Source organism: Eptatretus burgeri, chromosome 11 (genome assembly GCF_056783735.1).
Source record: "Eptatretus burgeri isolate ZD-2024b chromosome 11, Ebu_testis_v1, whole genome shotgun sequence".
In the NCBI taxonomy this organism is placed as follows: domain Eukaryota; kingdom Metazoa; phylum Chordata; class Myxini; order Myxiniformes; family Myxinidae; genus Eptatretus; species Eptatretus burgeri.
Window position 1 is genome coordinate 91,316,608 of NC_140971.1, and position 16,748 is coordinate 91,333,355.

The window sequence follows — 16,748 nt, forward strand, 5'->3', positions numbered from 1 at the left end:
CCACTGATTTCCTACTCTTTCTAAAGAAGTAGGCACAGACGTTTGATTAGGGAGGTCAAGGGTTCCAATCATGGATATAAGCAAATTAAATCCCTTCTTTTTTATGCAGGTCGAGTTGTTCAATGAACATTTGAGGTTGCAAGGAGGGAAAAGACAATGCAGCCATTACATCTGAACAAAGGTTTCTACCTCTGCCAGTGAGCATCACCACAGCTCCTCCAACATCTGGCTCACAGGTAAGTCAGTCTGCCTTTGGCTACATATTGCTACACGACATTAAACGAAGCTGGGTCATGAATCTGTTGCTAAAAGGAGACCCGTCCATCTGTCAGGCGAAGAAGAAGCAGGACCTCGAGCTTTAATGTCGCGGTTCCTGCCGTCATCTACGGATATAAAAGACATTGTGTGTTTGTGTGTCCCCCCTTTCATAAGGATGATTTAAGTCGGGTTTTAAAGGCCAAGCTCTTAACACGACTGTGTGTTCACTACGGTTCATTTTTCAGGTTAAAAGAAAACAAAAACTCGAAAAACAATTTCCATAAAAGAGGAATTATGTCTCTTCCGTTGGAAATGTAGATGGTGACTCACAACTGCGCCGCAAGGGCGGTGTACCGATGCATTTTAAAAAATAACAACAAATACAAGGCGCAGGGAGGTGAAATTGACTGCACGCGATGTGTAACGCGTGCGGAGTAAAACGTGTGTTCATTTGGCGTCCGCAGGATGTCGAATAATCAAAGAAGATATAAGCACACCTGATGCTAGGCCGAGGCTTCAGACTTTGCCACGCTCACAAGGCTGAACCGTCAAAATGAAACGTCCCAGAAGATAAAGAAAATGCGGTCACATTTTTTACATTTAGTGCTTTAAAATGTCGCTTCTTCGTGCTACGGAACATCATATCTTCCCGGTCTTCTTGAATTTTTTGAATAAAATAGTTCCAACCCGTCATTCTTGACGGGTTTTTTTATACCAGTAGAATCATGAAAGTGGTAGCTAAACATCGATTTACTTGAAGTAAAAAATTTGTGTCCATTCAAGCACAGAGATGCCTGTTTTAAAAAAAAAAACACCTTTCTGGGATAGAAGAGGAAGAAGAAGAGGAAGCGGGTGGTAGTTCAATGCAGCGGTTCCAATGGTAACATTTATTATTCCACGACAACAGGGACTCTTTAGGGCATGGAAGGAGCACACACAATTTTATAAAGTACAGTAATACCCCTCGAAGTAATTGATTAATACCCCTCGAAGTAATTATAAAGTACAGTAACCCCCCTCTCTCGTCCTCCTCTCTCGCCCCCCTCTCTCCTTTCCCCCTCTCGCTCCTCTCTCTCCTTTCCCCCTCTCGCCCCCCCTCTCCTTTCCCACTCTCGCCCCCTCTCTCCTTTCCCCCTCTCGCCCCCTCTCTCCTTTCCCCCTCTCGCCCCCTCTCTCCTTTCCCCCTCCTCTCTCCCCCTCCTCTCTTCCCCCTCCTCTATCGCCTCTCTCTGTAAATGTATTCACAAATGTCGACCAAGCACAACAATTAATTCAAATCTTGGGAAAAACAGCTTTCAAACCCTTAGGAAACAGCTGTTTCCCTTGGGAAAATTCAAACCTTGGGAAACACTTGGGAAACAGCTGAAACGGATGAAGAACGATATCAAACCTTGAAAAGGCACATACTCAGGTCCCCAGCGTTGATTGTGACATCATACCAAACGAAGAAGAAGAAGAATTGTGACGTCAATCATGCAAAAAAAAACAACAAAAATAAATAAACATTAATTGTGACGTCATTCGGGGTGTCATAGCACCGTGTCCTGTCATTGGTTGACAGACATTATTAGTCATTATTGGTTGACAGACAATATATAGGTCATTATTGGTTGACAGACATTGGTCATTGTATCACTTTATTCTTTTTATTACTGCCAATTATTGTGCTGTTATTATTATTATTAATATGCTGTTAGCATTATTCTGCGATATCTTTGGGAAAAAAATGGCATGATAAGGTGGAACGACACTTCAGCTGCGATATATATACACCTTTCCAACACTGAAAAAAGCAATAAAATGGCCGAAACTTGGGAACCGCTCATCCGATTAATATCAAACCTTGAAAAGGCACATCCGCGGGTTCCGGCAATATTCCTGGCAAGTTTCAATCAGATCGGACCGGCGGTTGTCGAGAAATGGCGGTCGCACACAGACAGACACAGACAGACAGCCAGACAGACACACACACAAATTGCTGGAAATACAGATAGATTTTCAGATGAGTTGTGGGGAAGGTGATGATTCGTACCGTTAAGTGTCATGATGAACAGTGCTTGCTGTAAAGCCCGAGCTGAATGTTTTTTGAAGTTTAAAAATCGAATGATGACATTCCCTTGTGAAGTCTGTCTACTTTCTCATTTCAGCTGTGTCCTTTAATGACAACGGCAAAGAATATGCAAAGAAAACAAAACATTTACTTGACCTAAGTATTTGGAAAGCTGGAGGCATGTGTGAGGAAGCCCAGCAGGGTAAAGATGGAGGAGGGTGCAGGGTAGGCCACGCCCAGCCAACTGTCACAATGGCTTGCTTCCCGAATGTTTGGGGGGGGGGGTCACAGACCAGTGGACTGTTCAATCGATAAATAATTATTGAGCACACGTTGTACATATTCCTCGGTGGAATTATTTAAATATATTTTGTGAATAAACATGAAAATATATTTCTCTGCAGAGACGTCACAATATTTATTTTTGCATAACAAAATCTCGACTCGTGGAAGAGCGAGGTTAAAGAGCAAAAAATGGCAATGTACTTATTGCCAAGTGGGGCAGTTTCTTTGACTGGCCCACCATCGGTGCATTGCCTCTCAACCACCACAACTCAACAGGTGGACGCAACAAGTTTGGGAATGAACGAACAGGAAAAGAGTAGAGAGAGAGAGAGAAAGAGAGCGGGGGAGATGTAACATGGTAACCTGCAAGAAAGATGTGAGGCAGGGGAGCCAGCTCAGAGAAAGCAGGACTCGAACTGTGGATGAAGGTCTTGTAGGTATATACTGTAGGAGTTCAGGTGTGCCAAGAAAGGACTTTGTATGACGGAGGATGCCCAGTCGGCGGCTGGTTTTGGAGGCCAACGTTGAAATGTGGTTTTCCCAAGAGAGATCATGGCTGGATAGTGAGACCAGGGAGTTTGGATGGCTGAACTTCCTCAAGAACTTCCTCAAGCCAATGGAGAAAGTAGATAGGAGGGTTTACCAGATGGCCTTTTCAGAGAGAGAGAGAGAGAGAGAGAGAGATAGAGTGCGAGATTTGTCAGGATTGAAAGACACGTTCCAAGTGATTGACCAGCTTATGATTATGTCAAGGTGTAAGGAGAGGGAAGAGTCGGCAGCCTGCTTGTCTGAACGATGAGGGATGTCACGGCAGAGGATGGAGTCATCAGGAAATATATATAAAGGGTTTTTTTTTCCAGTCAGAGAGATAATTTATGAAGATCAAGTATGGCACTACAGCCTGGTTGTTGGGTTAGCGGTTAAGCAGGCTCGTTTGAGATCTTATGGTCTTGAGTTTTAGCCCATGTCGGCCGTTGTATTAACACCGGGTGGGATTGACTCAGCCTGTCATCCTTCTAAGGTCGGTGAAATGAGCACCAGTGTACTGGTAGTGGGGCACTGCATCAGCGGCACAGCCGTCATGCGACCGTGCAGGCTTGTGGTGCATAGGAAAAGAAGGTATGGGATTGGGCCCAAAACACTGCCTTGAGGCACTCCAGCCTTGACAGGGAGAGAAGATGAAAGCATTCCATTGAGAGCCACACACTGGCTACGGGAGTAGAGGAAGTCAGTAACATATGTGTGAATTCACCTTTGGATGCCATAGGCAGAGAGAAAGGTCGTGGATTTCGAGATTGTTCTCGCTGTTGATGGTACTTTAAGTCCGGGTTTTTCGCTCCTTGCTTGCTCTTACACGTACAGTTGGGACGGTTTAGAGCCCTACCTTTCCAGGTGTTGACGGAAAATCTGTCGCTCTTTGATGCAGTTTCAACACAACCTCACACTGTGGTTTCCTGCCATCGAGTGCAGCACCTTCCTTGAAATAGTTCACCGTAAAACAGAGATTTGGGCAGCCGTCCATTGTCCATTTGTACGACATGACCGGTGCCCTGTAGGAGGAGGCTGATACAAGATTTCTCTCTTCGTCCCCCGCCCCTCCGACACGTTCGGAGACGGGGGGGGGGAGGGAGACGTTAAAACGAGCTCCGACAGACCGATCATCTGTCCGTGTACTTTCGCGTTGCACAACGTTTCAAAAACCGTCGAACATTTTGCATTCATCTTGCAGATATCCATTTCCTCACGACATAATCTCGACCCGATTAAATCACGGCCGTGCTTTTGCTGAATCATGTTGCCATGGAAACCATCTCGGTAACTCGGTTTGTATACGCGATTATGATGTCATAAACCGTTGACGATGTAGCTTTCGTATTACGCAGATCTATTCCTCATGCCACCACGCGGATCAACCTTCCGCTTGCAAACACCATGATTGAGATGATCGCATGTTTCTGTCGGAGAGCATTGTTTCATGGATTTCATGTTTTTTCATCCGAAGGTTCTTTATTTGTTCATCGTTGTTCATCAAGAACAGTGTGCATGTCCTTTGGGGGGGGGAAAAAAAACCAAGACTGTTAACAATGGCCTGATCGACATTTTCGGGAAATTTATTCCGTTTCTCAATCGTGGTACCTCTCGGGCTTAACGTGGTTCCAAGATTTGACGTTAATTTTTCATGCAATAATTAATCCCAGTTTGGCGACGAGGATTTGGTTAATTTTTAGTTTTTATGCGGGTTTTGCCTCGTATTTCTTGTCGAACAGGCCGAGTACTGAATGCTCGCATCGACGAAAGAAGAGAATGAACCGCAGAGCAGTCCACACCATGCACCACTCTCTCGCTACGGATGTTTGCCAAGTCACGGAGGTGAGTAAGTTGTATCATCAAGAATGTTGCCGAGCGTGGAACCATTTTGTGAAGCATTTTGGAAGTGCGTATTGGTGATCGATATATCATGTTCCAAGCCGTTGGTGAGAAAAATATGTCGGTGGGTTTTACACTTGCCTTTGCCAAAGCATCCGTCGCGGTGTTGCGGTCGGTATCGACTGTGGCATTGATATCGCCAAGTACAAGGAGTTTTTTTTTTTTAGCTCGACGAAGATTCGATTACATTTGATTGTCAGAGTGGGCGATTATATGTTCCGTATGCAACTTGTGGCTGCCGCTTGCATCATTGCTGGGAGCGAGGCTGTGCCTTTGCCGCAGTGCTTCCTGCTACCGGTAAGCCGGTACTCATTTTACCAACCTCAGAAAGGATGACTAGCTGAGTCAACCCACCTGGTGTTGTTTTAATGGTGAAATTGGGGCTCGAACTCAAGACCCGAAGGTGTTAAACCCAGCCGACTTATCCGTTAAGCCAACACCAGGCTTGGCGATGAGCACTGCCGAAACGAGTAAAACTGTCGTTGCTGATTGGAATTCTTTGAGACAGCCGTTTTGATACTCACCATGACGTAAGCTTATTTACAAGAGAATTGACGATGGTGAAGCCAACTCGTGCATGTTTTTGCACTCCCTGACTTTCCCCATCCAGAAGGTGTGGTTTTTATTTATTTATTTATTATTTATTTTTGTTTAAATCATGGCATCCACGCTCTCCGTCGAAACGTGTTTTTGCAGCGCGATAATGTCGATGTCGTACCAATCTCGTTCTTTTGTGACCAACGTCGTTCGTCTTTCCGGCCTGGAGGAGTTGCACACAATAAACTCTGATGCAGGAGGAGGCAATTTGGCCCACTATGAGAAGGTAAAAAAACCTTTTACCTTCTCATATTCCATGATGTCATGACACGTTTGTAATGCTGCTTAGCTGGTGTTTTTATTATTTTTATTTATTCCAATGGGACACTTTCAAGTTGGATCTCAGTGGCTGATGGCAAGACGTGAAGTGAAGATCAGCCAAATCGTGTGTTCATCTGCAGTCGGACTGTCGTTGGTTAAAGCCAATGGAGATCCATTGTCTATGCTTTGCCTGTCTCGGATAGTCAACGAATCTATCCTCTGGATCTCAGAGAATCAACTTTGCAGCAGCTGTCCAGATATTTTCTCGAGAATATGAGTTTTGGGGTTTTTTTTTTGTTGGCACCAACTCAAAGCTCGTGGAAGAGCTAGAACACAACAGATCAGATTGCAACAGCACAAAAGGAACAGCAGAAAGAATGGGGGAAACGCCAACAGCAAGGCTGAGGGACAAATTAAACGGGGACCGACAAACAAGGGATGCAGATAACAATGAGAGGGGTAGGGCAGAATGCAGGGGGTGCACATGATGGATACAGGAGCAAATGCTGGCATGGTGCAAGAAAGTGGAAAGTAGCAAAGCGAGAGTGCATGGCCGGGAGGGAGCAGAGATGGTGCGGGGGCAGGGAGGAAAGCCAGGAGGGTGCACAGTCAGGGGGGGGGGGGTGGGGGAGCTGAGACGTGGGATGAGGGGAGAGAGTACTGACATGGATGTGAATTATTCCTCCCCCTGACACGCACCATTAGTTGATATAAAGTGGAATTGATTGTCGTGTGCACACAACATCTACAAAATGGACTTCTCAGGATTCCCAAAGTGGATATACGGCGACATCCTTCGTTGGAGGGGTGGTTAAAAATGTTTTTCGTTCAAGGAACGGAGGAAAATTGAGCTGTTGGTCCGAGTGCACTGTTTTGAGGGCTCATCCACTCCACGATCTCCCGGCCTCACCAACTCGGTGCACCGTGAGCAGTGAAGGGAGGACCGTTGATGAAGCAGGGGTCACTCAGCGTTCAAAAGCGGAGATGCTGAGGATGTGAAGGGTCCAGATATATATATATATATATATATATATATATATATATATATATATATATATATATATATATATATATATATATATATATATATATATATATATATATATATATATATATATATATATATATATATATATATATATATATATATATATATATATATATATATATATATATATATATATATATATATATATATATATATATATATATATAGAGATCCAGGGCGAGCAAAAAGAATGAAGATCAGCTCTGCAGCGATTTCCGCTCGTGGCAGCATTTTTTTTATTCCCCGTGTGGCGGCGCTCAGCACGCCTGTCGCACCCTCACTGGCCTATGCTGCGGGAGAAAGGGACACTCACCTCACTCAGCCTCGTGGCCGACCATGCGGGAGTCCCACTGGGGCCCCGAGGGTTCTACCGCCCCTCCTGTTGCTTGATCCACATGGCCACGCGTGATGTTCTCTCATTGTAGCCACATGGAGCCGTGGTGCTGTTTGTTTATTATGAAAGGAAAAAACAAATAAACACCAAGGTGTGGAGATGGGGGGCTCAGACAGGTACATTTGGGGAGGGGAGATGAGCGGAACTTCACTGAAACAAACTCGACACTGCCTGTCGTACACTTATTACGTATGCTTAAGCTGAACATGTCGTATGGAAATGACTATTCTAATCATTTCCCACTTTGCCTCCGAGGCCAGTTTCATAACAATGCGGTAACCACCAAAGGAAACAAAATTAAGCTGACGTTTCAGGCATTCATCTTTTCTCAGAACAAAAGTTCACAACTTATCGCAAGCACTTTATGTCTGAATATCCAGAAAAGATATGGAATGGCAACGATTCTAAATGTGGGAAGGAATGCAGCACAATGCAGCAGACGTACAAAAGCTCTTGGTTCGATACTTTCACACTTGTACTGCATCATACGTTAACAGTGTAAACGATGATCCCGCTGGGTTTTTAATGACAATTGAGTCTTTATTTTTAAAAGTATTTTTCTGGGAAGGTGTAATCTGCCTATCGCACCTGGTATCGTCTGCACGTGACTCCATTTCATACAGAATGGTTGACTCTTCACGTCATTGATGTAATTGAGCATGAGCACTATAATGATAACTACCAAAATTTTTTTTTTCCTAAATCCTATCAAGTTCATTTTAAGTTGTACATCAGGATAATATAGCGATTAATGTGCGTGGGTATGTGTAGGCCGCTTCCCTTCCACTGATGCCTGACGGGCGTTTTGCCAGCCTGAAGGACCTGTGTGTGGAGGACAAGCGACGCATTGCCAATCTCGTACAGGAGCTCGCCAGGTGAGTGGGCAAATGCCACAATTGTCTGATACATTTGTGCCATCTTATCGTCTATCTGAAAATCAAGCTCTTATCGTCACGTGATGTCTGTGTGTCATCGTGACAATGTGGCTGACGGTAGTGCATCAGACAAGAATTTGAATTTGCTAAAACAGCTGTGCTGCTGTGAAAGGTGGCATAGCTGTAGCCAGGTCATTTGCAACCGATGCTAAGCGGTCTGTTGTGCTTCCCTCCGCATCCTTTTGAACATTAAACACCTGATCACGTGCGCAGGGTGAGTGAGGAGTGTGCCGAGGCTCAGAGCAGGCTTATCGATGAGCGTTCCACTTTCATGCAGCGTCTCCAGCAGCAGGACCAGCAGCTTACGGAGTACAGAGATATCCTTTTGCATTACTCGGCTCGCAGATCTCGACAAATTACAGGGTCTTCAATGTGAAATGCCCGATGATCACATCCTTGCTCATTATCGATTTCTTCCTTCCTCCTCATTTAACCCTCCACGTTTATTTTGTTTTTTTAATTTTTTTTAAAAAAGAACCTGATTGCATAGTATACACGAGCAAGTAGCCTGGGCCCCACGCGGGATTCTAAACGTGGTAGGGATGGGGGTGGCAGAAATGCAAATGGCATCTTATGTCATTGAGCTGGCAAGCTGGGAGCAACAATTCACATTTTTTTGCCACATCTGATGTAATTTTCTTCTTGTGTATGGCAGCTTGGCTGCCGGGTCGCCATCATTTTTTTGGGCGCGACTATGCCGCTGATGCTGTGCCTCTATACCAGAACATTGGTACTCGTTTCGTCGACCTCAGGATGACAGTGTGAGTCAACCCCACCTGGTGTTAATTCGGCAGCCAATTGGGCTCGAACTCTGGACCCTAAGATCCCAAGCTCGCCACCCGACTCGCTAAGCCAACACCAGGCTTCATGTGATGCAATTTAAATGCTCTTAAAGTCGCCGAGGTGCTCCATTCGAAACGGTTTGTTCGATACATGTCACTTTTTGATGCCGAGGGTCCGTAACAACAATTTGCATTGGTGTCAAAGCCAGTGACCAACTGCAAATTAATGGTGGGATTTATAATAAAAACATGCACTTTCTTTTGTAAAATAGACATTTCACAAATCCAATCAAGACAGAGTCGAAACATCAATGTTGCACACACCAAAGAGTCCTTGTCTTTCTTCATGAGCGTACATCTTCAGTGCAAGTACGCCAAATGTATGGAGATGCTGGATCAGTACCAACATGAGTTGTCAAGGCAACACGCAACGCCGTCCTCATATCAGGCATGGAAAATGGAATGTTGTATCGTGTAACACGTGATCGCCATCTGGTGTTTCTGTTTGTTTGTGTTTTACCACATTTACAGTGATGACCCAAATCTTGTACCGTAATCGTTTCGTGCACTGACATTTCAACATCTTGAAATGTTTGATGCTCTCTGTTTATGACATTCATACTCGTTACACTTTTCATCATTTCTTAGCTGAATAACGTGAGATTTGAAATATTTATTTGTTTGTTTGTTTGGGCCTATGTTTGTGTTCTGTAGTTACTGCTGTTAACAGTTTGTAATGAGACAATGTCATGCCTGTCCTATATCACCAAGTTGTTGAAGCTGATCAAAGGCTCAAGCTTTTGATTTGGTGCTATCTTCCAGGAAAACACCTTATACCGTTCTACAGTTTTATTGTTCATCTTCACAGGTTAACAAAGAGGACCTTGCTCCGATTTTAATGGCAGCAATCCCTCCTAGTTCCTCGCATCTTGCAAACTTGCACCCTGCAACAGATCCAGCCTTGCCCCAACAAACACGCACGGTCAATGCCTTACAAACAGGCCAACCATCACACTCAACCAGGCACATGTCTCATCCTGCTGCCTACCACTCAGAATATCCTGCAAGAACACAATATTGGACACCTGAGGTTGTTCAAAGAGCGTATAATACTCCAAGGGAGGCGATTGTGGATATAAGAGTGAGAGAGGATGTTGCAATGGGGAAAGGTCGAGGGTCACAGGAAAAAGAGCAACTGGAGAATGTAGAAAATGAGAGAGCGAAAGAGAGACATGATTGGATGAGTCGAGGACAAGTGAGCGGAAGGATGATGGAAGAAAGTAAAAGGTTGAGACATCAAGGAAAGAAGGGAAGAGAGGAAAATGAAAACATGAGGGAGTCGAGTGAGAGAATGAGAGAGAGAGGCATCGGGATGAGGGAGGGAGGTGAAAAGTTGAGGAACAAGGACGAAAGGAGGGCACGGAGAGATGAGATCGTGAATGAGGAAGGGGTAGTGATGACAGACTGCTTTGAAAAATTAACAGATGTAAGTGATGAAAGGGTGTGGGATAAAACTGAATGCGTGTTGGGAACAGGCAACGGACCAAATGAGGAACGCAAGAAAGAAAGAGCGTATGGCGAGAGGGTGACGGGGAGGAGCATGAGGTTGAGGGATCGCTGTGAGAAGATGAGAGAGGACGGAACAAAGTTGATGGAGCGTGATGAGGGGGTGAGGAAAAGTGGCAAAACGGCGAGAGATGGAGGTGAAAGGAAAAGTTGTAAAGACAAGATGGAGAAGGAAGGGGGAAGGGGAGGTATGGAGGGAGGCAGGCATGTGATGAATGGAAACAAGTGGATGAGGGAGGGATATGACGGAATGCTTGAAAATGTTAAGGAACCGGAGATTGGGAGGAAACACAACAAAGAAATGACGGATGGAGAAACGTCGAGATGCTCTCAGTGGCCAATCGAAGGTATCGCAGATGTTGAGAATGACAGAAAGAAAAAGCAAAGGCAAAAGCAGGGTAATGAGCGATCTTGGCAGAGAGCGAATGAGAGCGATTGTAATGAGAAAACGAGAGGTGAGGGAAGAATGTTGCTTCAACAGATCAGAGAAATTGAAGAGGAACAGAGTAAGTTTATCAGATTGGTTGCAGAACACGAGGAAAGGCTTGCACACGTAGGACAACACAAAGAACGCCTGGCCAGCATCACCCAGTCCCAAAGGCACAAGGAGGAAAACGGGTAAGGATATGTATGTCTCTCTCTCTCTCTCTCTCTCTCTCTCTCTGTCTCTGTCTCTGTCTCTGTCTCTGTCTCTGTCTCTGTCTCTGTCTCTGTCTCTGTCTCTGTCTCTGTCTCTGTCTCTGTCTCTGTCTCTGTCTCTGTCTCTGTCTCTGTCTCTGTCTCTCTCTCTCTCTCTCTCTCTCTCTCTCTCTCTCTGTCTCTGTCTCTCTGTCTCTCTGTCTCTCTGTCTCTCTGTCTCTCTGTCTCTCTGTCTCTCTGTCTCTCTGTCTCTCTGTCTCTCTGTCTCTCTGTCTCTGTCTCTGTCTCTGTCTCTGTCTCTGTCTCTGTCTCTGTCTCTGTCTCTGTCTCTGTCTCTGTCTCTGTCTCTGTCTCTGTCTCTGTCTCTGTCTCTGTCTCTGTCTCTGTCTCTGTCTCTGTCTCTGTCTCTGTCTCTGTCTCTGTCTCTGTCTCTGTCTCTCTCTCTCTCTCTCTCTCTCTCTCTCTCTCTCTCTCTCTCTTTCTTGTACAACGCGGGATTTAAAAATGCTGACATTTATTGAACGTGTTTGTTTCATTACCTTTCCTCTTCGTGCCCTCTGCCGTTCCCACGATACACCTGCCTCACTTCCACCTTAACATCATCAGCGTACGGTAATAGAGGAAATGAAAACCTTTTCACCAATTAGCACATCGTTTAATTTTCCTTCCACCGCAGGTCTGACGACGCACTGTCCAACTTCTTAAACATCTTGGGTGAAGGTTCCGCACTCAATCAACCGAGACCATATCAACTCTCCCGGCGACTTTCTACCCGCTCTACCCGCTCTACCTCCCCTGACTTGTGGCGCACCACAGCTGCCGCGACCCCTTCCAGCACGATTACCTTTGAGGATCTCGAAGAGAGTCGGCTTCTTAAGGAAGTCTTCTTCATTTACTGAGTGGTGTACTTTACAACTTTGTGTGGGTCCATCTTTTTTTAAATTATCATAAATTATTATTATTATTATTTATCGTGTCTCTTGTCTTTGTTTATCTTTTAGTCCCTTTGCACTTGCTTTCGGATCACAATTTGCTCCCATATTTATTCGTCTTCCCCTTTCAGTTTATTTTATTCGTATCAGTTTATAGTGCGTACAGGTGGTTGAGTGGGTTGAGCCTTGTTTCATTGCTCTCACAGGTATTGGTGTGATTCCTGTGATTGCTCAGAGCAAGAGGTTTGAGTTGCATCATTCCCTGCAATATAGTGGTAAAGTTTTTATTGGGTGTTTCAGCCACGGAAGCATTCATGACTCGTCGTGAGCCACCAAATAATTTGTCACGTGCACAGGCATACCTTATCAATCAGTCCATCGAGTCATTACCTATGCCATCGAAGGTGGACGGAAGTTTTGTTTTCACCCCTGTCTCTCTGTTTGTTTGCTTGTTTGTCTGTGAGCAGTATATCTCAAAAAGTTGCGGACAGATTCGGACAACATTTGGTGGACAGGTTGGGTGTGTGACAAGAACGAATTGATTCGATTTTGTTGAAGAACCGGATCCGGATATGATAATTTTTAAATTCTTGAAGTGATCCTTCACCATTGAGAGATGGGACATAAACGATATATAGCATGATGTCGCTAATGGTTGTGGATGAGTTATGACAAAAGTTGGGAATTGACAACAAGCCAATTTGAGTTTGGTCGAGGTCCAGATCCAGATCCGGCCTATCAGTGGAATACAAACGTAAACTGTTCAGCCTGGCGGAGGTAGGCGCTCCACTGACTACCATTCTAGGTACTATTGTTGTCCATCTGACCCTGCTATTGTGTCGTGACCATTTCCTAAGTTTGATCATTTCTAAGATATCATGAGTTGTGGTTTGTTCTCTGAACCATTTATTTTTCTTTCTATCTTGGTATGTAATACCGAACATGTTATGTTCTATATTGTGTTGTGCTGCTGTGAAATCTTTCTCCATCCATTCATGTTGTTAACGTCCAGGTCTCTGCCCCATAGATGACGGTGCCCTTCCCTGACTGGCAGCGAGCACAGCGGCTCATAATTGGCCCGGATGCTTTGTGGCATCGGTAGCATACATTGACTGATACCGTCGCCATACATGAGGACGTCATGCCATTGGTCAGTGCCCTTCAGGCACGGACATCAACACCTTGATGGAAACGTTAGCAGCCAGCCAATAAACGTGGCAAACCTAGCCGTTCTCTCTCTCCTTGCCTTCGGGGCATTGGCAGCTCTCATGTTGCCTCTGGGATGCTGGAAACTCTCTTCTTGCTTTCGGGACATTGGTAGCTCTCTGTCTCCCCTGCAGCCTTCCTGTGCCTACCTGCGGTGCCGTGCCCTGCATTCACCTACCTGCCTGCTTTTCCCACACTCACCTGGTTCTGAGCGCACAATTGTGTGTGTTCGGCACCTTAGGGAGTTATTTTATTTTCTGTGTATTAATAATTGTGTTTATTGTGTCCATGTCTTTTCATCTAGGATTCTATTTTCATTCTGTCTTGTTCCTTCATTAAAATATTTTTATTTATTAAGCCGGCATGTGTCTGTTCCTGCCAACTTTCCTGCGCCAATGATTCGGTTCATTAAAAATTCCCGAGGGGAAAAAAATTAATCAGGGTGATCCCTTTGTTTGGCTAATCACACACAAAACTAGAGGAGCGTTGCAATTAAGGCTCGGGCAGCACGCGGTCCACATTATCCTTAAGCCGGCTAACCGTGGGATTATAATTCCTGGTATGTGGTTCCCATCGATGATCGCTTGCAGTTTTGGATGGCGGCCGTACATATGACAATATTTTAATCGGAGACAGAGACCGGAGGAAACTTTAAGCCGGATGACCCCATCTGCTTCATTGGTTGTTGCTGAATATTAAAAATGTCTGTCTATTTTGTGAAGATTAGGAAAGTTTTTGTCAGCACCTAAATTACAACGTCCTGCCGAAATCACTTTTCGATGAATATCAGGCCTGGCCACCAAGTTATTGAAAGACCTGTGCCAAATAAAATACCTCTTCCCTGGTGCATCCCACAAAAGGTACGGATACTTGTGGCTGTTAAATAAGTAGTCGTAGTAGTAGACGTAGTCACACATGCTGAAGTTTATGTATCATATCAGAGAAGCTGATTGTGTTTCCTGTATCATTCGCTTTAGCCGAACAATCAGATTATCAACGACGATGCACTTGTTTGATTAGCCTGTGCAGCGGGAGACTGGGTTTTGCACGTACCACGTGAGCTTTTGTCATCAAATTTTCAACAGATCCTAATCATGAGAAGATGGAGAAGACTAATTAATGATTGGGTGAAAATATCAAAGGCCAATCACAGTAAATATAAACGGCCCGTGATTAGCCCGTTCGCTGCCGCACAGCACGAGATGGCCGTGGTTTTTAATTGCTTCCGTTTATGTATTTACCGTTGAGCTTCAGTGTGTCTGTCCAGGCCATAACTTTGAGCTTTTTGTCCTCAAATTTTCAACAAACCTTGCTTAATGAAACGCTAATTAATAAAATTGACTTTTTTTTTCTTTAGCGATAGTTTTTGTCATGTTTAGTTCAAGTACAAAGCAGATGCAGCCTGTTGTTGGCTTAACGGTTAAGGTGGCTGGCTTAAGATCTTTGGGTCTTGAGTTTGAGCCCCTGTTGGTCCGTTTAAATAACACCCGGTGGGTTGACTCAGCTTGTCATCCTTTCGAGGTCGGCAAAATGAGTACCAGCTTGCTGGGGTGATAAGCCATTTGAGTATCCTGCGGCGGAGTAGTGACACGTCCAGGATTGTACTCCTCAGCAAAATGAAGCTGCCTCGGCAGCCCGATATGCCTCAGTGTGGAAGGAATCGTTATGATTATTATTATTATTATTATTATTATTATTATTTGCAAAGCAGACGCGGACATGCTTTTCATTTTGAGATGCTTTCTAGATTGTTGTTGTTATATTGGGAGCTGGGGTGGAGGAGTTGTAAACTTTACTTTAGAGATCACAGTTAAGGTAAAGTTTTAAAACAACACATTCAAGTAATTTGTTGTCCTACCTTCCGATAAATAATTGGGTGGGAACGCATTTATTATTATTATTATTATTATTATTATTATCATTATTATTATTATTATTATTATTTATTTCTGAATCTTACAAAGTCAGATGTTCCTGTTCTCTGACACGAAAACCATTTCACCAATGGAGATTGATCCAAATTGTTCTTGAAGATCTTTCTTGGACAAACCACATTTCAAAGATGCCCTGCAGGAGTGGTGGTCAACTGACCATCCGCCGACAAATCTTAGCGACGATGCTAAACATCGTCATGAGGTGAAATGGGATGCGATTGGGCAAGAAAAGTGTCTTTATAAATATCTGTCGGATGTTTGGAGTGACGATCCCAAGGCTGAGGCCACACATTGAGTATGCTGAGGTGTATCGCCATTTGGTAGAAAGCCACGGTGAGTTATGTTGGTGAAATCAGAGTTCTTGAAATAATTTACTTCTGCCGAATAGATCCGAGATTTTATTACAGGCTGTAAGCAGCGGGTCTCCATCAACGCTACTTTGTCACTGTGGAAAGAAGTATTGTTATGAATCTGGAAGCCCTGAGCACACATCATACAGGTCCTATAGCTCAGTTATTTCGATAAGTAAATGTGGATATATAGCTCCCCATCCCTTGTTTAAGAGGTAATTAAATGTTCATGTGCTGCGGGGTTATTTTGATAGTCAGGGTTATCGTTTATTTTTACACCACCAGCATCAACTACAACAACGCCAGCATCACCCTCTCCTTCACCTCGCTCTGGCCGACGCCATGGTGGGCGGAGTTCAAGGAGGAGACTCACGGCGGCCCTCGACCAATCAGCGTGCTACGAGTGAGGTGGCCACCGCTCAGCCAATCAGACCCCGCGACGGTGAGAAAGGCGGTCCGCGTGACGTCACCACGCCCCCGGGCCAATCGACGGACTTGCCGCTCGTTTTGGCCAATGACAGGGCGACGAGCGATTCTGCACGCCAAAACCGTCCAGTGAGGGAGAGTGGGGAGGGGGGAGGTGCCCCTCCCCCCCCCTGGAGAAGGGTGAATAAGGGCGTGGTGCGATCGGATGAAGAGAGATCCTTCCTAGAAAAGAACCGCAAGTCGGTTGTGCGCCGTGTCTCTGTCGGTGAACAAGGAGAGAGAAACGGGATACGAGTGGAGATCACGTTCGCCTCACACGTGAAAGGTCCGAGTCCCGCCACCCCGCCAGCTCAACGTACCCGCACTCGGCGGACAGGTCCGAGGCAGGCTCTGGTCTTCAGCTTGCCTTTCCCTCTGAGCTGGAGGCCTCAATAAAGGCTGTGGCCACCAGTTCTTGGGTGTATGTGTATGTGTGTTTGTGGCACCAGTCTATTAAGTGAAACTGCATAAGTGCTTGTACATAAATTTTTATTCCATCTATAGTCGGATAACTCTGCCTTCTTGCGTGCTCCCCTGCCCCATTATAAATAAATACATTTGTTAAATGTATCAGTTCTTTGCTGTGTTTCTTCCATTGGCTTAGCAGAGCGTGTGTTGG

General features: G+C 44.9%; 1 protein-coding gene across 12 annotated transcripts in view; it reads left to right on the forward strand.

Moving 5' to 3' along the window:
* LOC147017614 (uncharacterized) overlaps positions 1–16,226 on the forward strand; it is a 28,524-nt gene extending 12,298 nt beyond the window's left edge. For 7 of the 12 annotated variants that reach the window (XM_085847356.1, XM_085847361.1, XM_085847358.1 and 4 more), the window contains 9 exons: positions 110–236; positions 4,861–4,963; positions 5,717–5,843; positions 8,092–8,195; positions 8,469–8,572; positions 9,394–9,485; positions 9,906–11,221; positions 11,919–12,163; positions 13,202–13,737. In XM_085847356.1, coding sequence (XP_085703482.1) covers positions 4,944–4,963; positions 5,717–5,843; positions 8,092–8,195; positions 8,469–8,572; positions 9,394–9,485; positions 9,906–11,221; positions 11,919–12,141 — 1,986 coding nt within the window. In that variant the 5' untranslated portion in view covers positions 110–236; positions 4,861–4,943 and the 3' untranslated portion in view covers positions 12,142–12,163; positions 13,202–13,737. Of the gene's footprint in view, positions 1–109; positions 237–4,860; positions 4,964–5,218; positions 5,318–5,716; positions 5,844–8,091; positions 8,196–8,468; positions 8,573–9,393; positions 9,486–9,905; positions 11,222–11,918; positions 12,164–13,201; positions 13,738–15,949 lie in introns of those variants that run through there. The other 5 variants (XM_085847365.1, XM_085847366.1, XM_085847367.1 and 2 more) reach the window with 3 other exon arrangements.
* Positions 16,227–16,748: the final 522 nt, after the last annotated feature.